This window comes from Symphodus melops, assembly GCF_947650265.1.
Source record: "Symphodus melops genome assembly, chromosome: 17".
NCBI lineage: Eukaryota > Metazoa > Chordata > Actinopteri > Labriformes > Labridae > Symphodus > Symphodus melops.
Window position 1 is genome coordinate 23,644,397 of NC_136707.1, and position 26,327 is coordinate 23,670,723.

At 44.9% G+C, this 26,327-nt stretch overlaps 4 protein-coding genes across 7 annotated transcripts; all 4 read right to left on the reverse strand.

The window, feature by feature from the left end:
• Positions 1 to 991: 991 nt before the first annotated feature.
• mrps34 (mitochondrial ribosomal protein S34) lies at positions 992 to 3,237 on the reverse strand. Its single transcript, XM_079367100.1, is given in 5 exon segments — positions 992 to 1,790; positions 2,135 to 2,177; positions 2,263 to 2,490; positions 2,492 to 2,621; positions 3,127 to 3,237. Coding segments are annotated over 4 exon segments (660 nt in total). The 5' UTR covers positions 2,582 to 2,621; positions 3,127 to 3,237; the 3' UTR covers positions 992 to 1,491.
• Positions 3,238 to 4,239: 1,002 nt separating this feature from the next.
• spsb3a (splA/ryanodine receptor domain and SOCS box containing 3a) lies at positions 4,240 to 9,695 on the reverse strand. Of its 3 annotated transcripts, none has more exons than XM_079366762.1 (7): positions 9,507 to 9,695; positions 8,632 to 8,845; positions 8,085 to 8,265; positions 7,761 to 7,948; positions 7,547 to 7,649; positions 7,330 to 7,455; positions 4,240 to 6,870 (listed from the first exon to the last, which is right to left on the reverse strand). In XM_079366762.1, exons 2-7 carry the CDS (start codon positions 8,755 to 8,757, stop codon positions 6,488 to 6,490), a joined length of 1,107 nt encoding a protein of 368 aa, XP_079222888.1. In that variant the 5' UTR covers positions 8,758 to 8,845; positions 9,507 to 9,695; the 3' UTR covers positions 4,240 to 6,487. The 3 variants fall into 3 exon arrangements, with proteins under 3 accessions (XP_079222888.1, XP_079222887.1, XP_079222886.1); XM_079366761.1 differs by having other exon boundaries at positions 8,632 to 8,842; positions 9,469 to 9,695; XM_079366760.1 differs by having other exon boundaries at positions 9,469 to 9,695.
• Positions 9,696 to 12,114: 2,419 nt separating this feature from the next.
• LOC306838466 (V-type proton ATPase 16 kDa proteolipid subunit c) lies at positions 12,115 to 18,471 on the reverse strand. The gene is made up of 3 exons (XM_079366667.1): positions 18,206 to 18,471; positions 14,781 to 14,964; positions 12,115 to 13,296 (listed from the first exon to the last, which is right to left on the reverse strand). Exons 1-3 carry the CDS (start codon positions 18,279 to 18,281, stop codon positions 13,092 to 13,094), a joined length of 465 nt encoding a protein of 154 aa, XP_079222793.1. The 5' UTR covers positions 18,282 to 18,471; the 3' UTR covers positions 12,115 to 13,091.
• Positions 18,472 to 20,659: 2,188 nt separating this feature from the next.
• On the reverse strand, positions 20,660 to 25,725 carry ypel3 (yippee-like 3). Of its 2 annotated transcripts, XR_013781065.1 has the most exons (6): positions 25,350 to 25,725; positions 23,485 to 23,603; positions 23,236 to 23,279; positions 22,501 to 22,609; positions 21,442 to 21,798; positions 20,660 to 21,408 (listed from the first exon to the last, which is right to left on the reverse strand). XR_013781065.1 is itself a non-coding variant. In XM_079366450.1 (5 exons), exons 2-5 carry the CDS (start codon positions 23,599 to 23,601, stop codon positions 21,709 to 21,711), a joined length of 360 nt encoding a protein of 119 aa, XP_079222576.1. In that variant the 5' UTR covers positions 23,602 to 23,603; positions 25,350 to 25,725; the 3' UTR covers positions 20,660 to 21,708. The 2 variants fall into 2 exon arrangements, 1 of the variants encoding a protein (XP_079222576.1); XM_079366450.1 differs by having other exon boundaries at positions 20,660 to 21,798.
• Positions 25,726 to 26,327: the final 602 nt, after the last annotated feature.

Below are 26,327 nucleotides of genomic sequence, written 5' to 3' on the forward strand. Positions count from 1 at the left end.
GTTTGTATGTTTTGCAGACTGTCTCTGCACACAGAGCACTCAACGCTTCCACGCTGTTAGGTTCCACTGCAAACATGCACAAAAAAAACACGTCACAGATGTGTTACGTCACAGCAGCGGTCACGTCAATCGCGGTTAGTTCGTCCTCAACCGGAGTCTTCAATCCGAACATGTTTTCACCACTAAACTTTCCAGGTCCTGCTGCAGGACTCGCTGTGACCTTTTTTCTCGGCCTCCATTGCAGCACCGAGCAGCACACATGAACCTGAAGGCACCAATCACACACGAGCTCTCACAATGCGTTCAGGCGCTGTCGGAAAAATCGGGAAAAAGGAGTTTCAGACGTGAAAACTTCCGTCTCATCATTAACATCGTGTTATTTTTTTATATAAACACTGAGATTAGTTCCGGGCACGTGTTACTTCTACGTCACGATTTTCAGATTTTATTTACAGTCTGTCTACGTATTGAAAGCGAAAAGAAACTAGTTGAAAAAGCTGAACATTCCGAGCAGCACCTGAAGGCAGCATTAATAGGATGATGAATGAACTTTTTCCACAGTGAAGAGGAGACACGTGGTCCATGTTTTAATGGTCTTAAAGTGAACTAGATCAAAGGAGGCCTTGTCCGGACAGTCCGCGGCTCAGAAACAATTTAAATAAAAATACATTTTAACACATTTTAACATGAATAACAGGAAGTTCAGCTCCCGGGAAGCAGAAACAGTTAAAGACAGACCTGACTGAAAGAAGGAGGCGAACACGGACAGAAACAAGCAGATCATGATCACCGCTGGACGGACACGGAACAACTGAAGGAGGGCAGGTGACAGTAACACGCGTAAAACGCACGTTCGACTTCACCTACGTAAGAACGTACGTTGCTTAGCAACGCTCCAGGCACGATAAAGATGAACTTGTTAATTTCACTTACAGGTGAAGAATACATCTAACAGTATGAAATCTGAAGAAGACTTAAAGTCACCAAAGTTAAAATACATATATTTTAATGCAGCACAAAAAGAAGTAAATGTAATTTATTAGTTTAAAGACTATGATTTTTTTAATTCCACTTTTTAACACAGTGATGTAATAAAGTTAAAGTAATGTCTGATCTGAGGGAATATGATTTAACCTATGTACATTGTTGGAATCAGATTTGGGAAAGTCAGATCTCGTGTCTCGACATAAAAACAAAACTTAAACAGCAGAACCATCATGGCACTAAACGCTGCTCGATCCTCTCACCTGTTCAGTGTCTCCTGACTGTGAAATAAACACGTCAGTATTTTATTCATGTTTTATCTGCACGTGTTGAACGACAATAAAGAGATTGTGATTCTGAAGAAAAGCATCAGCTGTGATTAAACTTTAATATGAACAACATCAAAGGTAGAGAGGCCCGCTGTGGATGAACAGCAGAGATCAGGTGAGGAGTCGAGGTTTGTTTACATGATCACTGCTTTGGTCCAGAGTGAGGGACCCTCAGTCCTCACACCTCCGTCCCCTGAGTGCTCTGCCTCTCCTGTTCCTGTCTGCGGAAATAGTCTTTGTTGAGCGTGACGTTCCTCTTCAGCGGCAGCGCCGGCTCCTCGCTCGCCACGCCGCCTCTCTCTTTCTTGTGCTGGGCGAGCATCATGGCGCGGAGCAGAGGAGGATACGGGACGTGACGCACAGGCGGCTCAGGGAGCGGCTCAAAGTCCTTGAACTGCCGCTCCATGTGTTTGGGGATCAGACGCCAGTCGTGGTACATCACCTTCTCCACCTCCTTGACCTCGCTCTCCTGTTTACCTGCAGACACAACATGAAACACGCTCACTACATGCAGATTGTTTACAGCAGCGGTGTCCAAAGTGCAGCTCAGGGGCCATTTGCGGCCCTTGAGCTGATTTTTTTGCGGCCCTCGAATTCAATCAAAGAATCAGAAGATTGTGTCACAGAGGCCTCATTCAGATGACATATTTAATTATTTTTCATTTTCACGTTAGCGAGGGCTGAAAGATGTTCAGGAAATAGAAAATGTTAAGAACAGTATACGTTTGTTTTTTTAACAGAAAAAAACCAACAACTTTGGCCCACAATAACACCACTGAGTTATATTATTATTATAATTCACAACATTTATCCAGACTGACCTTTATAGGTGAGGATGCCCCAGGCTCTGCCGTGATCCATGTTCTGGAAAATAAAAATGTCATGTCATCAACCTGATCGAAGTTTATTTGATTGATTAGTTTCTGACATCATCGATCGTTCATCTCACCTCCGCCGTGTAGTCCACCTTCACCCTGGTGACCTCCCAGTAGCTGGGCTCCGGATGATCCTCCAGCCACGACTTGCGGGTGAAAAGTCGACCCACTCCGAACATCCTCATGCTCGCCAGCAGGGAGAAGAGGCGGCTCTCCCTGCGGACGTCCTGCCACGCCAGCACGGGCAGCATCTTCCCGGTGAGAGGCCGCTTCATGGTCTCGTAGTCCAGGGCGTACTTCTGGGGACTCCTTCGGCCGGGACTTGAGCTCTCGGTACGCCCGGATCTTCCGAGCCATCTCTGCGATGATGCGGAGTCGCTTCTTCTTCACCATGACGACGGGATGTTCAGCGGCTGATCCTCCGAGGTCACTGCTCATCGAGGACGAGAGAAAAAAGAAATAAAGGTCAAACAGTGAGGATGACCATCTCCATCAGGAAAAGAAACATCCATAGAAATCAAAACTTTAAAATGCAACACTAAATCATAATTAACCTCCTCTTCATGTTTCGATAGAATAATATTAAAACAAATAATCTTCTTTTCCTCTCCTTTTTGAAAATACACCATGAACATTTATAAACAGAAACATGGAGGTCTCATGAAAATATCATCCAAATAAAAATAAAAATAATTAATTGAAATAACTAGATAGATAGATAGATAGATAGATAGATAGATATTTGGATCTCTTAATTGAAACAATTAAAATAATATTCAACTATATCTGATAAAATACAAAAAAACGAGGCTAACCTGTTAGCGAACAAGCCGTTTTTAAAACACGTCAGCACTACGTCACAACGTGTCCGGTTTTACTGACTCTCTTTGATCAACATTATTCTGAATTAAAAGCAGAAATCTTAAATTACAAATTACCTGTTTTTTAGCGTCCAGATGACCTCCGCAAGCAAGGCACACGACTTCCGCTCACTTGGTCCAACCGGAAAATGTTCCGTGTGAATACGCCAGTGTACTTTGGTTCCGGATGTTCTAATCTGAATAACGCCTCACTGTAACAAGCATAGACTGTAAAAATGTAACAAGTTATTGAGATTCTGGTCGTGAATGGTCTGGATTTGTTTGGACTGCAGGTCAAAGCAACAGGTGTTGCAGCGATGGAAGCGGGCAGTGGAACTGCTTCAGATAGAAGTGATTGTACCCGAGCTAAAAAGCCTCTGCATGTTTCTAACAAGCTCCAGCAGCAGAAAGCTGCTCAAACTAGGATCAATGTTGGAGATGCTTTTGAAACATGGAGAGAGGTTAGAACGCAGAAAGCTTTACAGACCCATGCAGAGCTGGCTAAACACTGAAGCTACAGTGTCCACCACATGCAGAGCTGGCTAAACACTGAAGCTACAGTGTCCACCACATGCAGAGCTGGCTAAACACTGAAGCTACAGTGTCCACCACATGGCAGAGCTGGCTAAACACTGAAGCTACAGTGTCCACCACATGCAGAGCTGGCTAAACACTGAAGCTACAGTGTCCACCACATGCAGAGCTGGCTAAACACTGAAGCTACAGTGTCCACCACATGCAGAGCTGGCTAAACACTGAAGCTACAGTGTCTCTACATGCAGAGCTGGCTAAACACTGAAGCTACAGTGTCTCTACATGCAGAGCTGGCTAAACACTGAAGCTACAGTGTCCACCACATGCAGAGCTGGCTAAACACTGAAGCTACAGTGTCCACCACATGCAGAGCTGGCTAAACACTGAAGCTACAGTGTCCACCACATGCAGAGCTGGCTAAACACTGAAGCTACAGTGTCCACCACATGCAGAGCTGGCTAAACACTGAAGCTACAGTGTCCACCACATGCTGACCTGTGTGAGAGGAGGGGGAGACAGCTCTCTGTGATGATTAGTTTAGACTGCAGTACTCATTTTAAACACTAGGGGGTCAGAGTTACAGACTGCTCCTTTAAGTTGCGTGGACACAAAGCACACTTGAAATCAGGTCTGTAAATAAAAACAGTTAGTCCTCGGTGCATACGTAGCATTTATTTTATTTCCAGCTGAACCATGCTGACACAGAAAAAAGGCGAGTAAAGGTCTTTACACACAGACGGTATTATTAGTACGACGAGGTGAAGAAGAAACACTTAGAACTTTCTTATTTACAGAAACACAGTAAGAAAAAGTGCTCAGATGCATCAATGTGGAGATAAGACAAATATATCTGCTTACATTTATTATAAATGAGACAAGCGCGTCACGACTAATGGTCCTCTGTACCTCCACCCGTGTGTCAGTGCGTCCACGATGACAGCCTGAGAGACCGCCCCTCCTGTATCATCACATTACATGCTTGTGTTGCATAGTACCTGAAGCCTTCTTTAAGTCTCCTTAACCCTCGAGGAGTGAACATGAGAGTGGATAAAACACTATTTAACACTTATACTGTTATATTCTTAAAATCCAGACAACTCAACATTATTGTTTACAAACAGGAGGCCGAGGAAAGGTTTTTTATAAATCTGTTCATACTGAAGTGATGGTCACATCAGGCAGGAGAATGTTTTCTTTAAATCCTCCCTCTGGGCCGACAGGGGAAACACTCTGAACAGGATTTAAAATGGAGTGTGATGGTGACAGGGAGTAACATGAGGAGGAAGTGAAGGAGCCCTCAGGAGGAGCGACGAAACGTTCAAACTGCTCAAAGTCTCTGACTTTGTCACTTTTTAAAAACGTCCTTAAAACGACTTCATGTGTAACAGTCTCTTCTGAGTAACAGACTCAGGGTCAGATTTTTGAATCCTCGGCACACTGTGGACGTCTGTTTGAATCTTTTCAAGAAAACAGGAAGCCCAGAGTTTCTCCAAACACGTCGCACCGTGACCGGGCTGCTGCCGTCACATGTAACTTTGACTTTCACCTTTTTTTTTTTTCATAAAGCTTTAAAGAAATTAAAAAATATTATTGAATATAAAATGATTACTTCCTTTGGAGGGAAACATACTATAAAGTACACTGATTAAAATCTAATATTTCTATTTTGATCCCTCTTAAAGTTATCGATAGTCGAGCTCTTGACTTTCGAGCTGCAGCCTGTCGATGATTAAAAAAAAGAAATACTCTGATGGTGTTTTCACACATAACTCCTGAAAAAGTCCCCAAATGTTCCAGGTGAGCTGCTGATGACAGAGTGTTTCCGTCCAGCACGCTTGATGCACGTTCTCCGTGAAGCAGCAGGAAGTCTTCAGGAAACTGAGGGTGACGATGTTTTTAAAGTAAACGACCTGTACGACCTTGAACCTGCGTCATGTCACGACACAAAGAATTCATGTAAAGGAAACAACTGCCATCAAAGTGTTGGACGCCGTTTCTTTTCTCTGTTTTTACGAGGTTTATTTGGGGTCTTTTTGTGCCTTTATTTAAAGGACAGTGGAGAGACGCGACACAGGGGGACGCCATGCGACACAGTGGGACGCCATGCGGGAAAGGTACCACAGGTCGGATTTGATCCCATGCCGCCTGTCTGGAGGACTACAGCCTGTGTACATGGAGTGCAGGTACCAACCACGAGGCTCCTAGCTCCCCCTCGTCGTCGTGTCCCGATGGAGAAATCTCCCGCTGTGACGCACGCGTGAACAAACAACTTCGAGACGATTCCTGATTGGCTGCCGGTTGGACATTTTCTAGAAAGTTTCAGGAGTGCATGTGTGAAAAAGGTTTCTGACTTTGGTCTCATGGTAGACAGAGTCCCTCTGATTTTCACTTTGACAAGGAAACAAAATGAACTGTAGACACGGATAAAACATGTAACATGTAACTGTGTAACAACAGGATGAGAACGTTTGACATGAAGATAAAGTCTCTTCGTCATGAATCCCCTTTTCTTTTCTTTTTGTAAATAAACCGTGCTGACCACCAAAATGTGGCCATGCTTGACTTCAGTGTTACACTGTACAGTCGTCTCCTGCACTGATCTGCACACACGTGTGTCATGTTATATAACCAACACAATGTGACTTATTACTGAAGCTGCTGGATACTGATGAGCGTGTGGACGATTGGATGGCATGAGAGAAGATCACAGTAAAAACGTGCCGTCACAGTTTTGCACTTACGTACCACTCTGATCCTGTTTGTTTGTTTGTTTGTTTGTTTGTTTGTTTGTTTTTTCACTGCAGGACGACGTCGGGAAACGTTGAGGCAGGTAGGAAACACTCGATTAGATGCCTCTTGTAACGTCTGCCAGTGTTTCAGAGGAGGTAGGATTCAAACCGTCCACTCATGTCCAGCGACACCTCTTCCTCTGACAGGCTTCAGGGTCCGACGTGCAGCCCTCCGAGTCGCTCTCAGAGGACGACGGTCCAGCCAGCGGGGGGACGTGCGAGCGTGACGACCCTTCAGGGCTTTCCTCTGTGGCTCCACTGTTGAGACTGAGCACCCAGCCCAGTTTGTTGTGGAGCAGCTGACGAAGGCCCGGCGGCAGCGGCAGCACGTCCAGGGTGTCGATGCTGTCCGGCATCAGCTGGCGAAGACGAGCGCAGCAGAGGTAGAGCAGCGAGGTCGGAGCAGAGCACGATCGGATCACCTTCATGCTGCTCTTAGCTGCTGTGGAGCACGCCATCGGATAAAACCTCTTATTCTGGAGCTCTGTGGCTGCGACACCTGAATCAGTGACAGAAAACATTCATGTTCATCTTCAGTTTGTTGTGATTTTTACATTTTAAATATGTTACTGGTATAAATGAAATAATATCGATACCTATAAAATACCAATGTAACTAAAAAGTAAAAGTTCTTGAGTTTTCGGTCGATGAATTCCTCTTCTATGCACTCGTCTACTCGAACAGTTTTAGGTTATTTAAAGCTTTGATATCTCAGATATTATCCAGAAAGAGAAGCTCAGATATATTCAAACGTCTCCCTGCTTTGTTCGAGGATGCAAACCAGTGAAACGTGAAAACTTGGGAGAACATCAGGCAACAATTTATGTTAAAAAAAATCAAATTGATTATTTAATTTTGGTAAATTTAGACGAGATGTTGGGATTGACTTTTGACTGAAAGTGTTCAGCAGTGAAACATGATGAGATCAACTCACAGTGAGGGCTGTGTTGAAGCTTACCTATGCACTTGCGATTCTTAAAGAAGGTCAGAGTGCCGTGCCACGTGTCCAGGTGAACCCCGATGATGGACCCCTGTCCAAACCGAGACGAGAAGTTCATCTTGTCTCCTTTATGATGCAACAAGCCTGAAAAGAAGGAAGACAGTCCCAGATGTGTAAGAGACACAAGCTGTGTGGAGAGGAGCTGCTGCTTCATGAGGACAGCCGTTAATCTCACCAGTGTAAGAAAGACCCCAGCTGTCTGTGTCTTTCCCCAGCAGGCTGCAGAACGTGTGTCTGTATTTGTCCAGATTGACATCAGAAGTCCCGATGCCGACCATCTGCAGAGACGTGGAAACAACCGTGAAGGGAGCATGAATATTCCTAGCATGACTTTAAAAAACACCTTTGGGATTCTTTAGATACAAAGGTTTAAATAAGAGTGGGTGTACCATGTCTGTTCCGTACACTGGAGACGTCATCTTGACCTCCCAGAAGTGCTGTCCTTCAGCCAGCTCCTTGGAGCCGCGGATCGCCGCCGTGCCACAGCTGTACTCCGAGTGGAAGTTGACTTTGCGATTGTCGCAGCTCAGCATTGTTGCTGTTGATCGGCTGTTTGTGTCCCAAACCCAGTCGAACTCTGACACATTGGACACCATCAGTTAACTCACTGCTCTTAATACCAGAAATAAAACCTAAACATGCATCTGAGCTGGATGAAAGGTGTCATCATTTGCTTCATCACATATTAAATCTTGACGTGTGTAGTGCTGTACCTTGCTCGTCCTCTCCACAGTGGCAGTCTCTGACTTGGTGGAAACCGCGCAGACGAGGGTTGTAGTTGGTCTCAGCCTGAGAATCACAGCTGCAGTACGACTCTCCGGTGACGGGCACTGCGCTGGCCACCGGAGGGACCATCACCGCTGAGAAGTCGGCCTCAGAGTCTGAATCACTGTTCTGTGGTGACCCACATAAACAGAAGGAGCTCATTTAAACGTAACAGCACAGTACTGGTTCAGATGTTTTCTGTTCTCATTAAGGGACACACATTGGAAAACTTAGACCGTCTCCTCTGTGGGAAAAAAGTTCTGTATCAGTTCTGATACAAAGCCTGCACTGAAACATCAGCTCCAGACATCTGCATCAACAATAACAGTGTGTATGAGGGCTGCAGGCAAATGAGTTTGACATGGGCCCCTGATGTTACCTTTTTTTTTTTTTTACACAAGAACACGTCCCATCTCTCCTGCTCGGAGTGTAAACAAGAGGTCTACCTACATCATGTGTGCCCTGTCAGTCCAGGAGACACCCACAGCTCCTTACCTCTAAGCGCTCATAGCCCCATTCTTCACTTTCAGAAGCCAACACGAGTGCCCGAGCATCAGCGTCCCGTCGTATCTCACCCCAAACATATCTCCAAGCACGACTGTTCCTGCTCCGCCTGGACATGGCAGCAGTGAGGTCCGACCCAGGAGAAGAGTCCAGCGGTCAGTTCAGGATCAGTCCAGAGGCCAGACCACCTGCATCAATCCAGCTGCTGGGATACAAGATGATGACATGATTGATGCTGCTGGGTTTTCAAAGCTATCACACACACACACACACACACACACACACACACAGGTGCTCATTTCAAAATGAGTGGCTAGGATGTGATCTCACACCACCACATAAAGACCACAGAGCATCTTTGAATGTAAGATGAGATCATTGTTGTTCTCCACAGTAAAGTTACAACATTGGATGTGTAAACAGGTAAACAGTGTGTGACCTGTTTTATTATGCAGACACTGAATCGTCTTTAGGTGAACAGTTGAGGCTGTTTTTCCTGCAGCCGTTGGTTATCCTCCCATCCAAAGCTAGCAGAGCACACTAATGCTAAGCTACACAGTTAGCATTCAGCGTGAATGAACAAATAGGTGACAGCAAGGTCGAAGGCGTCTTAATTAAAGTCACATTACGTGAAAATATGTTATAATCCTCTTTCACTGTCGTGAATGTTCTGTTTTACACCAGGTAATCAGAAACATGTGAATGAAGTTGATGGATGATACACACCTAGCTTCCTAGCGTAAACGAGCTAGTTAGCATCTAGCTTCCTAGCATAAACTAGCTGGATGGCTAGCTCTGTTAGCAGTTCTAAAACACCTTAAACGTTACCTGGTGGTTGTTAACGGGGAGCATCTACTGAAAGTTACCATAAAATCCGCAGAGACGAAGAACCTTCGAGAAACCTTTTCATTTCATGAAATAGATGATTTAGAAGAAGAGAAGCAGCAGCAGCAGCTAGCCGAGCTGACCTACTTCACATGAACTCTGAGAGTAAACAATAACACACACACACACACTCAGCCTCCAGCTGCAACTTCTCACTGCACACACACACACACACAGCATGAATAGCAGTCCTGCAAAAACATCCAGAACACCTTTCATACCAGCCAATGCAATTTAAAGTTATTTAATCAACTTTGTGTCTTTATTTCTAACATGTAAAACAACAAATATGTGGAAAACAATACAAAACAAAAAGAGTCCTTCATTCACGCTAACAATGTTTACATGCCTGAAAAGAAGACTCATATAGTAATGGAGTAGAGAAGGTAGCCCCCCCCCCCTTCCACACACACACACACGGCCGTTTTGGACGCCCCTGGGTTTGCCAGATATGAGAGCAGTTATCAGGTGAACAGGTGTTGCAGCGATGGAAGCGGGCAGTGGAACTGCTTCAGATAGAAGTGATTGTACCCGAGCTAAAAAGCCTCTGCATGTTTCTAATAAGCTCCAGCAGCAGAAAGCTGCTCAAACTAGGATCAATGTTGGAGATGAAACATGGAGAGAGGTTAGAACGCAGAAAGCTTTACAGACCCATGCAGAGCTGGCTAAACACTGAAGCTACAGTGTCCACCACATGCAGAGCTGGCTAAACACTGAAGCTACAGTGTCCACCACATGCAGAGCTGGCTAAACACTGAAGCTACAGTGTCCACCACATGCAGAGCTGGCTAAACACTGAAGCTACAGTGTCTCTACATGCAGAGCTGGCTAAACACTGAAGCTACAGTGTCCACCACATGCTGAGCTGGCTAAACACTGAAGCTACAGTGTCCACCACATGCAGAGCTGGCTAAACACTGAAGCTACAGTGTCTACCACATGCTGAGCTGGCTAAACACTGAAGCTACAGTGTCCACCACATGCTGAGCTGGCTAAACACTGAAGCTACAGTGTCCACCACATGCTGAGCTGGCTAAACACTGAAGCTACAGTGTCCACCACATGCAGAGCTGGCTAAACACTGAAGCTACAGTGTCCACTACATGCAGAGCTGGCTAAACACTGAAGCTACAGTGTCTCTACATGCAGAGCTGGCTAAACACTGAAGCTACAGTGTCCACCACATGCTGAGCTGGCTAAACACTGAAGCTACAGTGTCCACCACATGCAGAGCTGGCTAAACACTGAAGCTACAGTGTCTACCACATGCTGAGCTGGCTAAACACTGAAGCTACAGTGTCCACCACATGCTGAGCTGGCTAAACACTGAAGCTACAGTGTCTACCACATGCAGAGCTGGCGAAACACTGAAGCTACAGTGTCTACCACATGCTGACCTGTGTGAGAGGAAGGGGGAGGGGGGGGGGAGTTTAGACTGCAGTACACATTTTTAAACACTAGGGACAGGGTTATTTATTGATCCTTTAATTCATTAATTAGTAACACTACTCTGTTTACAGTATTGATGCAACAAGCTTTGTCTTTTAATAATAACATGACATTAAAATTAATTATTTATATAAAATATTCTGAATCTTAATTGGACAATAATCTGACCATTAACGCACTTTCCAAAACTTTTGTCATATCTTGCTGTTAAAACTGCACTTTATATCTCTGTCATCTCACATTTTAAAATGAGTTATATCTCAAATAAATTAATCTAAAAACACTTCAGCCTTCTTAAGCCGGTATATCCACATCTTTTGGAATTGGAATCAAAAACTCCTCATTTGGATACCTGTGATTTTTCAGTAATTTGGCGCCCCGGCCAAAGACCAACACATGGCTCGGGTTGTTTTTAAAAAAACAGATTTGTTCGTTTAAAACACATGCTATCAAAAAGTACTGAAGTGTCATAAAGTGTTGACTTTGTTAAAATGCAGAAACAGATTCAGAATATTCTTTTGTTAATATTTTGGACCGGCCCTTACGTCTCCCTTAGGAGGTTTTCCAGGCAGGAAACCCCCGGGGTCCATCCAGAGGTCACTGGAGAGATGATATATCCCCGTCTGTCCTGGGAATACCTCGGGTCCTCCAGGAGGAGCTGAAGACGTAGCTGGAGAGGGAGAAGTCTGGACTGACTTACAACCACTGTGAGCTGATCCTGGACAAGCGTAACGTGAAGGATGGAGGGATTCATTTTGAGCCTTTATTGGAGAGATGGGACAGGGGATAGTCTGAAATCAGGGAGAGAAATAACAGGGAACCACGTGCACCACAAGTCTGATTAAATCTGGGCCGTCCCCTTCGAGGACCACAGCCTCTGAAAACTGACCACGAAGCCCCCGACGCCCCTATAATGTGTAACGTTCTTTAAAAACCATCCCCTCACTCTTTCCATCTAATAAAAGGCAAAAACACCCCCCAAGAAGTTGTAAGATTAAATAATCGTGAAGTTTTGTTGACGCCTTTGAAACTTGTGTTCTTAAGTTTACATCCAATCGGAGTATTCTCAGTTTCTCCCGTGTCTGTTGAATAGACAAACGCTGTACGCTAAAACAGATGAAAGGAAGTCTGGACACGATGTTCTGGAGGAGGTTGAGTTTTATTTGGAAATCTGACAGGCATGGCTGAACAGTGAGCTCTCACCTTCAACAAAACAAACAGAAACTCAAGACAGCAGCACTACAGGTAAACTAGTGTTTGAGAATGTCATATTAAACATAAACCCACTCTCTCTCTCTCTCTCACACACACACACACTCTCTGGTCCTTCACACACACACACACACACACACACACACAGTCAACCCCATGTCAACATGTGGACATCCTCCATTAATAATCACACTACATCCAGAGGAATTCCAAGCACTTTGAACAATTACCCACAGTGCAATTAACTAACTATACACAGATAATTTATATATTTTGATGTATATAGGGTTTTCCATAAACAGTATTATTCCATTTAGACAGTTTCATTAAGTCATAATCTTCATAACTTTCCATAAATAGTGAAAAAAATAAGTCTCGTCAGCTCCTCGCCGCCTTGATTCAAAAATGGTCCCCGAACAGAACATGAACAAATAAAACACTAATGTGCACGATTTTTCAGCAGTCTCAAACTGAGAACGATCAAAACCACCAACGGAAAACAAAAACCAAAGGAGGGGGGGGGATGGGCAGGGGGTAAACGTTGATATTCACACTCACAGCACAGACTGGTTACTACATTTACAGGGGGGTGGAGGGACTCTGGATCACTGTACAGGTTAAGATCAGACAACAAATCAAGCAGACTGTCCACACATCATCCCACAACAACCACTACATCTTCATGCCCGTTCTGTACGCACAACACCTGACACAACTGGATGGCTTTAAACAATATGGAAGGATCACATCTACCGAGGACGCGGCTGTCGGTCAGACCGCCGGCATGTTTCTGCTGCCATCCCGTCCTGTCAGAGCGTCGGGGTGTAATGGAAGTCGGTGAAAATCTCCTATTTGTTCTTGCTGCTTCGATGTGGAATGAATGAGATGGTGTTTGATGCACACACTTATTTTGTGGATAGGATGAGGGCCACGATGAGGCCGTAGAGCCCCAGCACCTCGGCGAAGATCAGGATCAAGATCATGCCCACGAAGAGCCGGGGCTGCTGGGCGGTGCCCCTCACACCGGCGTCTCCCACTATGCCGATGGCGAACCCGGCCGCCAGGCCGCTCAGGCCCACGCTCAGCCCAGCACCGAGGTGCAAGAAACTCCTGGAGGAGAGAATCAGAGCAAAGAGTCAGATCGGTTCACAACCAGCACGATTCTGTGAACTGCTGCAGCACGTCTGAGTGAACACTCGGATTTGATATTTGAGATGATTGACAGCACAGGGAGAGCCAATCAGGACGCTCTGTGTCCAGGATGTGCCTCGAGAGTGGCCGACAGTCAGCGCAGCTTCCCGCCCTGGCAGCAGACTGCGTGTACAGATGGACAGTAGAGAAGTAGATTATGATGCATGAGTGCTTCTCTGAGGCTCGACTGTCTTTCATCTGACCGGGACAAAGAACGCAACGAGGTGAAACATTAGTCAGATATGTCGCCGTCTTAAAAGCCCTGAAACTGTAAAAATACATTAAAATTAAGCGTCTCAAAAAGCATCGACAAACACTGACCTGTCAACATTTCAGACTGGCCTCAATCAAAATCAACTCTGCAGTTTAGTTTGTTTGTATGTGCCGTGTTTGATTGACATCTCCCCGTCAAAGCAGGAAACGCACGCTCTTCGCTCCACCACACGGCGTTCTGCAACAGTTTGTTTAAGCTGTCGGAGTCAAACATCTGAAAATGATTCAACCTGTTTGTGTCGAGAGAGAAGAAAAAAAAAGCTTCACGCTGCGTTTTATAAAATCTCTCCCAACGTTCCTGTGAATAAGGTCCTGACTTTGTACTCGTCATTCTCTGATTCTTCACTTCTTACGTCTCTCTTCTTGTTATTTTAGACATGCTGTCAAAGGACGGCTCTGTACTGTCAGCTTGTTCTGTATTTTATAAGAAGAATTAAATCCCACCAGGGACGTCTAACACGTCAAGAGAACAGATCAACCGCTTCAAATAACTCCTGCAGCAGAAAACAGAACTCTACTAATCTGAAAATGCATCAGCTGCTTTCTCCTCACACACTGTTTTCTGAAACCAAATCAGCAAGTTCCTCTCTGACCACAAATGAGAATCTGAAAACTTTGTGACTTTCTTTGACCAGAAAATACTGAGTGACGACGAGCGGCGAGTAAAGAGTTAAAACCACACTTCCTGATCTTCTCTCTTCTGGTTCTGTTTGTTCTGCCTGCAGAGCATCAGCACAGCTCAGCCTCTGTTCACACCAGAGGACGTCCAGCTATCGTGCTAATCGCTACGACGTCCTGCAGCGTGCGACGCAGCATTCTGTACGCGTCTCGTCGTGTCTTCAGAAGTTTCTCTAAATGTTTAAATCTGTTCAAGATGAGACCGAGCTCTCAGGAGGAAACGCTTCATACACAGCGTGAAATCATCGAGGGGTTATTAAAGTTCATCATCCGTGGTGCTCAGGACAGATGAGGTTCATTAAAGACCTGAGCGCGTTCGTACACTCGTCTCTCGGTGGTTTCTTGGGGCCTTCTGTGAGGCGCTCAACTTCTATTCTTTCATTTCTGTATTTGTGTGAAGTGAGGTGTGTGTGTGTGTGTGTGTGTGTGTGAAATGCTTGTTTTCGTCTTACTTGTAAAGAGTGACTCTCTCAGAGATGTTGTTTGCTATCAGCACCGCCACCACCAGCCCGTAGATGGCGATGATACCAGCCATGACCACGGGGATGATGGACTTCATGATGAGCTCAGGCCTCATCACGGACATGGCGGCGATGCCTGTGCCGCTCTTCGCTGTCCCATACGCCGCTCCTAATGCTGAGGAGGAGAAGACAGGTTTCCTTTCAGTCAGTCACAGAATAAACATCAAACCAGACAAGACGCAGCAGAGACAGAGACATTAATCCAGTCCATCGATTTCAGATTTCAGAGTGTGGACGTGCCTCCGCATGGAACAGTCACAGAGAGAGACGGAGTCCATGTTCGACCAGCACTGAATCTCAATGAGCGCAGCAAGAGGAAGCCTGCTGTGATCAGAGCTCTGTTACCCGTCATACATGAATCTGACAGACGATCTGAGCGCAGGATGCTGCTGTTCACCATGGAGACCAAACGAGTAGGAAAATAAATAAATCACACCTCAGAGCTCCCAACTCTTCAAACGAGCTCGTCTCAGGCCCCGTGTCCCCCTGGCGTTCTTTATCTCTGGACACCTGTCCAACTGTGCGGACTGAGCGGCTGTGAGTGGAAACTATAGGTCGGCTTTCGGCTCGGGATGAAGAGCGACGCAGAGTCGGCGTGCTTTCTGTTGGACGGTTAGCTTGCTAAATTAATCGCCTTTTTGATAACAAAACATGTTCAGTGTTAAAGTTTCCGATTGCCTTAAACGTTGCATTGTTATTTCTGCCTGGTACGATCGTCACCTCCAGAAATTCTGGACGGACTCAGCTGTGAACAAATAAAAAACTGTGATGACACTTTAACAGCACCCACACAGATTTAGTGAGCCTACGAGACTCTTTACACCAAAACAGAACAGATTAAAGCCTGACTGATACCAGAGGAGTGACTTTACATTAATATGATGTTACTTTAAATCGAGAGAGAGAGAGAGAGACAGAGAGAGAGAGAGAGAGAGAGAGACAGAGACAGGGAGAGAGAGAGACAGAGAGAGAGAGAGAGAGAGAGACAGAGAGAGAGAGACAGAGAGAGACAGAGAGAGAGAGAGAGAGAGACAGAGAGAGAGAGAGAAAGAGAGAGAGAGAGACAGAGAGAGAGAGAGACAGAGACAGGGAGAGAAAGAGAGAGACAGAGAGAGAAAGAGAGAGAGAGAGACAGAGAGAGAGAGAGAGAGAGAGACGCAGTGGGGAGACAGGTTAATTAAAACATTTCCTGAGCCTCAGTTTCCTGGTCTCAAACGACAGAGGCGAGTCCATGATGACGTCACTTCTGATGGCGACTCCACGTCTGATCAGTAAATAAAAGTGTCGGGTCTGTGCTGGATATTTTAACTCATCAGTGAGTGGAAGTCCTCCGCCCTACTTTCAGATCAGACTGATTTAATTACAGGTGCAGAGAGTCACCTGTCTGAAACAAACCCACCTTTGAGTTTCTCTGGAAACGTTAATAACAATCTGTCACATGCTGTCGGCCACTAATGCAGCTCAAACTCCCACTCTAAATATTTGGTGTATTGATGCTTATTATAAAGTGAGTGTCAGCAGGTTGGTAAACAGCTTTTGAATGTTTAGAGGAAAAGAGAAGAGCAGTGTTCGAGTATCTTCAGGTGAGATCGACACTGCAGGATTCAGGATCAGGAGGAGGATCTAAGTTAGATTAACTCTTTAAAAGAAATAATGTGAGAAAACTTTCACAGCTAATTAAACAAACTGTCAAAAGATCATGGAGTCATTCTTTGCATCAGGAGGAATATAGATCTATTGATAGAGACTATTTCCCCGCTAGAAGTGTAAAGTACACAATGTATGAATTCTGTGTTTGGGTATTTCCTCCCTCGCTCGCTCGCTCGCTCTCTCTCTCCTTGATGCTCAAAATGAGAAACGATGGATGAAACTTCTCCTTTAACTCCAAAACGCAGGTTACAGCCATTCTTATAAAAGGCGAAGACAGAAAGAGACGTCACTGTCGTGTGATCCTCATGTGTCCTGTTCTCTCCTCGATGTTTACATTTTATTTTTTAATGTTTCCAGGTTTATGTTTTATTTATTTAGATGGATACATCACGAGCTTCAGCGGCTGGAGTCTGAGGTTGTCAAACTGTCCCGTACGTTTTGATCCCGCCTGTAAAACGATCTGTTATTTTCATTAGAGTGAGTATCAAAGAGCAGCTCCTAAGTTTGAAGAACAAATAAATCTACTTCAGAGGAGAGGTACAAAGGTAAGACATAACGCTGTCATGATATCAGTATTTGATAGGATTCGATTTAAAGTCACACTTCATTGATACCACGGCGTCAAAAACAGACACCTCAGCACCTGATAATGGAGCCAAACACCTGCACACCGTCTAAAATCCACAAATAAATGTAGTTGTGCAATTCAGACGATGTGCAGGAGGATGGATTCATCCCCGTCCTCCACACCTGCCTGATGGAGAATGCTTCAAAACATGTGGAATCAAAAATATTGACAACCACAGAGAGGAAGTGATCCATTTAACACTGCAGGTATCTAAACTTTACCAGTCAACCTGTGCAATGTTGACATTCAGCAGGAGTCTGCCTGCAATTTATGAAACCTGAACACAGGAAATGACCCAATCATGGGTGCATTAGATGCATATTTTTATTGCAGGTATTGATATCGTTTGAAGTGAAGTTTATGATTGTAAATTGATTTATGATTATGGTATCAGGACACAATCCTTCTGCAGGCTGCATCTAAAAAGAAAAACAAACTTAAAATAATTAGGAATTCTCCGATTATTGTTCGCTGGAAAGCAAAAAAAAAAAAAAAGTACATTCCTTAAAAAAATGGGAAAAATATTGAAATGACCTCCCTTAAAAAAAGGGGAAATGTCCCTTTAACTCCCCACGCTGACGCTCAGGCCTCCTGCAGTTTCATGTGCAAACACGCCACGGATTAAATCTACTAATTCATGTATTTCTACGATCACGCACAAAGATGTTTATGTTCCTGCGCTTTGAAATAACGACATTTTGACAGATTAGTGACGATGTGACCTCGATGATGGTCTGCGTCACTGACGTCACTGACCAGCGGCGACAAGGGCTTTAAACAGGCTGCGATGTGAGGAGTTAGTTAGTGTAAGGAGCTGGTTAGTGGTCCGCAGATTGATGATGCCCCCCCAGCACACACACACTGCCCCCCCCCCCCTCTCTGCCCCGCATCCCTGGCAGGTGCGCGCGAGCCGTGACCGACTAACACCAACGGTCAGGCCGACCGTTGATTCTCACAGCGACTCCATTATTCAAACATCCGCTGAGTCAACGACTGGTTATGTTTATATGAATAAAGAGAGTAAAAGCGTTAAAGGCGGGGATGATGATGATGATGATGGAGGAGCGGCTGTATTTACCGCTGAACACCATGGCCGCGGAGGCTCCCATCACGGCGAAGAAAGGCGAGTACTCGGGGCTCTCCTCGGACGACATCCTCGCACTCTTCTCTGGGCGGCTACAAGGACTTTAAGGGTTTATCTGCGTGTCGGGGTGACCGTCCCGTTTCCCACCGTCAGCGCCGGGCTGGTTTAAACACTGAAAGAGGAGGGGGGCGGACGACGTAGCTGCCAGAAAGATCACCGGTGTAGAAGAAGGAAAATGGCGAAACGGAAAAAGTCAGATGATCAGGCAACTCGGACTGAACCATTTGTAAGGGCGCGCGGGGGGGTGGCCGCGCGACACAAACACGCCTGGAAATCTCACCCACGTCGTTTACGATATAGTTACACATATTCTAATCGTTATAATCGCTTGATATTAATTTTCACGTTGAATTAACACTTCAGGATGTCGTAACACCTGACGTGATTACTGTAGATAGCGTGTGTGTTGTGGTATGTTCTGCTGCAAGTGCAGTGACTGCAGTTGAACCGCTAGTGGCCGCTGCACGCGCGTTTATCCTTTCTATAAATGGGTGTGAAATTAACGATCATCTGTGTTTGCTTTAAAATGACAAAAAGACAACAGCTGATTTCCCACAAGGCGAGAGGGAACAACTATAAACTGTCTTTTTTTTGTAAAATCATTTAATTTTCCCCGTTTCATACCACGACGGAGAGATTAAATAAAATCAACATAACACACCCTGCAGCAGAAACACACTGAGAGTGTCTCGAATCAAAGACATAGATACACATCCTTGTTTGAGAGTTAGCTAAGGACATTTCACCTCATTGTTTCCATCATGTTTCGACACAGATTTCGGAAGCATAACTTTAACAGATCATATTTGATTCATTATTGATTGATATATTTATTTCCAACATGCACATACATTCAAGAAGGTAAACCAAGCAAACAACAATAACATTTAGCATATTCAACAAGAAGCAAACAGAACAAGTTGGAGCTCCTCTTAACTAGCCATCAAAAATAGGATTTATGTGCACTTTCTTGATCAGAATGTTTTGAGGGGGGGGGGTTGCGTTGTTTGAGGTTATTTTATTATTTTGTTATTCAGTTACTTGTCATTGTGATTTGACGACCCCACATGACCTTTTTATCTTAGTGATGAGTGCAGTCACAGCAGGTACAGACTGAGTGATTTTATTGGATTAAAAGTCCAATAAAAATACAATCATAGTTAAATCTTAATCTGTTTTAGGATGAGGGAATTTGTTGGTGAAACTTAATGGAGCAGGAAATGTAAGTTTTGATATCCACTCATAAATCCAGCCTTTGTTACCTCCACTGTCATGTTGATTTAAGCTGCTCTCTGTGATGTGTTCAATCCCTCTCTGGGAAAATTTTCACTGCTTGTCACTCAGTTTGAGACCTTTCAAAAGTTCCCTTCATGTCCCGAGACCGTTCTTAGAGAAAAAGGAAATTCTGAGTGAAATGTGAGAGCAGATCAGATCACACACGAGAGAACACACGGTCCACTCATGACTGTCAGCAGCCTCTCCTCTGCATTTTCATATGAAACTAAATAAGTCTCAGTGTGTGGTCAGAGCTCATTCATGTGACTCGGCCCAACACAACACGTCATCATCTTTACAGCAGGGGGAGATATTTGTGTTAAGATTCATATTCAGGATGTTCATCTCTGCCAGAGAGAAAAAACAAGCTGGTCATGAAACTGTAATCAAACTGTCAGGGACTCAAATCTGTCTAACCACGGTCAGACTTGTATTGATAGCCTTTTATTTCCTTCAGTCTGTGAAATGACCTCGGCGTTTTGAAACAGACCTGCTCACATCCGAGCATCATTCTGTCTCTGTTGGACAGGTGTCGTGCTTCATAGTAGAGACAGGAGATGGATGAAGTCAGGTGGATGATGTGCAGGGGAGGAGCCACAGGTCAGATTCAGCCACGATGCTATCAGGGTCCACAGGTAATCCACTTTTACCTTTTTAACAATCATCACATTTCTGCTGTTTATGCAGCATGACTGTACTCATGAAGTGTTTCTAAAGTCACACAGGCCAACAGCGCCCTCTGCTGGCTTCCTGTCTGAGCCGTCGGGAATCCTTCAGGATCTCCTCCTCCATCTGTGAACGCTCCACGTTTTCACCATGAATTGAAAACCATCTTAGTTCTAACTTCGACTCCATTTAATCCACAATCCCAGTCATGTTTTTAAGGAACATAAAGGTGCACCCCCCCCCCCCCCCCTTTACCTTCTTTAGAGCTGTTTGTTTTACAGTTACGTAACATTCATCAGCGTTTCCTGAAGGAAGCTTAAATGAATTAAAAAGAGGATTATCAGTCCTCACTGGGTGGTCATACGAGAGAATCGACTCTGATATTAACATGTTTAGAGATCAGAAATGATTCAAACAAACTAAAGAAAAGAAACATGACTCCACGTGTTACAGACACTCTGCCTTTTAATGAAAGACCAGGTTAAAATAATACACTTTAATGAACGAAGCAGACATTAAAAATCCCCATAAATATGCTACATAATCCTAATCACACTCTGCTCTCTAACACGATTGAGTAAAAGCCGTGTGTGTAAGGCTGAACAGGAAACACATGAAGGACAGATCTCAGCAGCGTCAGGTAAAAGTGAAAACATCCCAAAACTGTGCAGGAAACTTCTAGATGTGAACCAAAGACTAAAGCAAAGACATCCCAGCACACACACACACACACACACACACACACACACAGACACACACACACACACACGGTAAAACTCATGCAAACTTGTGCTCTCAATTTCTGAGTCTGCAGGAGACTTTTGCAGGATTTAGTGTTTTATATTCAACATCCTGATTGCATTTGGCAAAAATAGAACTACAGTTACTATTCTCATATAAAAAAAACATTAATTCACTGATAAAAAACAAAACAAAACAAAACAAAACAAAACACAACACAAGCCCCTCCCATCGCTCTAAGCGTTCCCAAACCTCTGAATCACTCCAACACGATCTACGGGTTAAACAGGGTCGGATAAATCTAAGTGGGCATCCAAAAATTTGCTTTCCATTTGTAAAGTCAGATTATTTGACTCTCATTGGCCCCGCCCCCTAAAGACTGAGGCTGTTCAGTGGTCGCTTACGAGGATTTGATCACTCAAACACTTTAAAATCCAGCACGCACACACACGCGTCTGTACGACTACACCTCCCAGTCTCACACACACACACACACACACCTGACACTCACTCGGTCCGTGTCCCAGCACAAACTAGCAGGTGGGATAGAAATCTCAGCAAACGTGTGGTCGTGGTCACTGGAGGAGCATGAAGAACAGAAGACATAAGGCATCACATGCTATTCTTGGCGAAGCCGGACGAAGTGAAAGTGTGGCACAGCGATGGCTCTGGAGCGGGATGAGGAAGCTACACCTTTGTAGACGAGCGGGATGCAACTTGTGAAAAAGTCATGAAGAAAGACGAAGACTGGCCGCTCAGTCCCAGCCGTTATCCTTTATCATGTGGGACAGCTCGATGATGAACTTCCCCTCCTTGTACTTCTGACTCAGCTCGAAGGCCTGTTCCTGCAGGGGGGGGGGGGGGAGACCACCAATGATCTTTACAGGTTTCATGAACAGTGTGTAAGAAGTTTTCATGATATCACTTTCTGATCATTCCTCTTGTTATGTTAGAGAGAGGACAGTGAGAGGGCGGAGTCAAAGGAACGACCTACAGGTCAAAGTCGCTGCACGCTCTGAAGGAGCCTCTTTACACGGGGCGCACAAACACCACACAGAGTCTTAACTTTCTCAGTCTGAGCTGCAGGGTCACCTTGAACATGTTTGACTGCTCATTTAACCATGTGACCTTTGTGTGTTCGGCCTTTGTGTCAAACTTCCTGTAGCGCTGCTTCGGCCAGGATTCCTTAAATAGGAATATATGAGGCTGATTAAAGGTTACATTAAGAACACTTGACATCCTTAAAGAGCAGGTACTGCTCAAGGTACTGAGCAAGACGTCAGCCCAGAGTGAACTCAGACTCAGAAGGATAGCACTCTGAAACTAAGGAGGTCACAAATCACACGACACAACCTGACTTTGACTTCTTCCAGGAAGTTGTAGAAAAGGGTGAAAATGGTTTTGCTTTGCGGTAGCACACATCCAGCTCAGAGTGAACGGATGTAAACATGGCCGATGCACTACAGTGGAGTGGGGGGGGGGGGCTCCATGTAAACCCTTCAGTAAAGCAGAAAACTGCTTCTGTCATTGACGGGGGGCTGACTTACATATTTCCAGCCCAGCGTGGTGTGACAGTTTTCGCAGTAGATGTCGGCGACGGCGTGAAGTCCCGTGAGCAGCAGCCTCTCCTCTGCAGGTCCACAGCCGATGTTCACGCTGAGAGGAGAGCAAACACAGAGCCGTGAAACAAACGCTCCTCCTCCTCCACAAACAGACCGCTGTAACCTCTCTGAAGAAATAAAAATCATTTCTAAGAAACCGCTCAGCACGGAGCGGCGTTTAAAGAGAGGAGACGTTAATTCAGTTAGTGGAAGTTATTTAAAGGATTCACATCACAGAGGGTCTGTGTGTTTCTGACCCACTAACCCAGCGGGAGCGTGACTAACCCCTCGAAAGAAAATCTAATCATCTGCTGACCGTGTGCTTTGTGCAAACACGTCTGATACTGAGAATGTGCTTTCAGGGTAAACAACACTTTTTAGGGAATTGCAGACAGTCGATGTTGATGCAGCGATCACAGGGATTAAAGGTCACACCCCCCCCCCCTCACTCCAGGTGAATTCTCCTGATTAGATCCTGCTGCCTTTCACATCAGCTCAGTCGAACTTTCTGAGAGGCTGGAGGAGAAACTCTGTGTGACACTCGAGTGAGTGAGTGTGTGTGTCGATGAGTTTTCCACCACTTGTGCAGGTGTGAAAGAACTGAGGGATTAAATTCAGAGACAAGCACAGCTGTAGAATCAAGATGCACACATGAGGAAGTATTGAGTGTGAAGGACTTACACAGAGTTGAAGAGGTAGGCTCTGCCCTGGCTGCCTTGGAAGGACTAGGAGGACACAGGGAGGAATAATGGATCAACACAGGTTCATACAGATCAGAATTTTTCCTGCTTTAGGTAACATCTTCAAAACAGCGTCCAGCTCTTGGAGATGTGTTTCAGTTCAGTCCAGTTTTTCCTGTTTAGCTCATTTCTAAACCATGTGAGAGCCACACGCGCCGCCTGAAAGGAGGGCGCCGGGCGGAGGACTCACCTTGGAGATCAGGTCGTCATGGTTGGCCAGGTGGGCGCGGCAGTGCACGCAGCTGTAGCGACGGTGGCAGGAGTCCAGGTAGGCCTGGAACGTCTTCGCTTTCGTCAGCTTCACCATGTCTGAGGAGGAAGAGGAGCAGGATGTGAACAAGGTCTACTGAATGATCGCGTGGAGGGATTCCTTGTTTTCAGTCATCGTTAGTTCAGTTGGTGAAGTTGTTCCAGGAAAATCCAACTCTGCTTCTTCAGTGAAGAACATTATCAGACAACAAATGGTCCTGTCTCAGATCTCCAGTATCTAATAGGAGCAATAAAATGGTGCATATAATCCTATAAATGTCACCTGACCTAAATAAATAACGCACAAGCAGCGGGGTCACTTTCATATTAACTTTGGCCACCAATCGATCTCCTCAGCCAAGTGTTACAGAGTGTTTGGAGGGGTCAGTCACTCCTTTAAAAACTCTCTGCTGCCTTTGTGAATCTGTGGTTAGTGGAGACTGGAGCTGCCCTGATCCCTCCAGTCCGGGGGGAGGGGGGGGGGCAGACCTGAGTTGGCTGACCTGATGCTTTATAACTATTACCTCATAATACTAGATCAGGATTAGAGTCAGCTTTATAACATAATTTTGCATCATTACTGTGATGTTATTCTGAATGAACACATCATGAGTCAGAATTTACTGCAATTAAAAAAATAACACTTTTAATGTAGTCGAGCTAACTCTGCATGTGTCGATTCTCCTCGTATGATGTTCATGCTTTCATAACATTTGATGCAGTCAGATAAACTAACCTGAGAGATATTCAAATTAATGAATTCACAAGTGCCGAATTAGTGGCAGAGAAAAAGTTTGTTTTGTTGCACTCTTTATTTGTGTTTATTTATTGCACTTCACGTGATTATCACCATATTACACAATGTTTACAGCAGATGTTCCTCAGTTCTGCACACTCTTGGAGATAATATCGTGCACATTCCTGCACAGAAACACTTTGAGAAGACTCATTGTACACTTTTAAGACTCAGCTCCTCCACCAAAGCCAATTCTGCTCCTGAACTTATTCTTAATCCTGCTGCAGCACTAGTGTTACTGTGTTCTTAGGTTTAATGGTGAGTGTGTAAACCTGCTTTGTATAAATCCTGTTTCCTACTGTATTAGATCACAGTGAAGTCTCTAGAAACATGATCATAAGATGTGTTAATATTTGCTCTTTGTTTCTCTCTGTTCTCCTGTGCGGACTGAACGCATCCCTTCGGCGCATTAACTAAAATAATTAAGGAGTAATGCAGACAGACAGGTTAGGACTAGGAGGACACGGTTTACCTGCTGCGACTTGCTTCCTGGTCCAGTCTGCACAAAACAAGCTGCCTCCACGTGCTGTAAAAACTATCGGAAAACGTGTGATAACAACAATAGAAGTATTATCGGGGCTATTGATGTATTTTTTTCTAGTGTGGAAGAAGCTGTAAAGATGTAGACGGGCCCAGAGTCCTCCGCGGGTTACAGAGACAACACCTCTGTTACTGGCTTCAATCTTTCACTCTCGGGCAGACGTATAATAACAACTTAAATAGGACGAACGACTTCCAAACTTGAGATCTCCGAGCATCCGAGCAGCACGTGAACGCAGCAGGGTCAGCTCTCGCTTCTTTTGATGAAATAAACGTACAATTAAAGCCTGCGCCATTTATCTACTGTCCAACACTGCTGACCTCCTGTTAGTGATTAAATAACGACACAAACATCCTGAAACACCCGTCAGTTACGGCACAAACCGTCTGATAGCTGTGACCTAGCTTGTCATAACAAACACGAGCTAGCAGCAGCTGAGACATTAATCTGTGTTGTTCTGTCGACTTACCTGATTATAAAGAGGATGGTTGAAGTCTACACAGCGGGCGAAGGCTGCTGACAGATGAGAAAAGGTCCAAATTAAAGCAGCTTTGCGGTCGACAGGTCGTCTCGGTACAAACGGTCGGCCACGCGCTGGCGGCAGCTCGGACAATAACGGCACGCGACCTCCGTTTACCCGCCTCTTCTTTCGTTCTTTACATTAAATTCACCGGCTCTAGAAGGTTCTTCCACCCAAAGCAGGAGCTGAAATCCGACAATGTTGGCAGGCTGACAGCGGGAGGACCGAGCTGCGGCACCGGCGGGAGAAAAATGTGGTTTGTTTATGAAAAACACGCAGAGGAAGTCTGCGGAGTGCAAAACAAAGCCCCGTCCACCAATCAGAGGCCGCGGCTGACGCTTAGAATGTGGGTCAACCAATCAGATTCGGCCTCACATGAGCCCTCTGTGTCTATCAGTTTTTATAGTTTAATAATGCAGCACGTCCTGCTGCGGGATGAGGGATAAAAGTCCTCCACACTTTCTGCAAACTGACCACCTTTACATTCTTTTATTGATGAAGAACTTGTAGTTGTTTGACAGATAAAGAAAACAGTTACATAGCAGAACATCATGGTTGGTTTGCCCCCCTCCCACTTCTCCTTTGTGTATGCACACATCTAGTGACAGACATGAACATGAACCAGACTACATAACAGATGTCAGGAGATAAACATTATTCAATTACAAAGCAAGAGAGAATTCAGATTTAGATAAATATAATAAAAGAGGGACATGTTACCGTCTTGGTAGGAGATGATGGTTTTATTGTATTGGTTTCAAGTTCAAATACAAAAAAGAGAGGGGTTGGCGTGATTAAATTTGTTTGTGACATTTTGCCAAGAGAACAATCAGATTAACAATATACTGTAGTTGCTTCTATGGAAACCAAACAAATGGTTTAGTTATCATGGTTTAATCATTTGTTTACAGTTCTCACCTGTGGCTG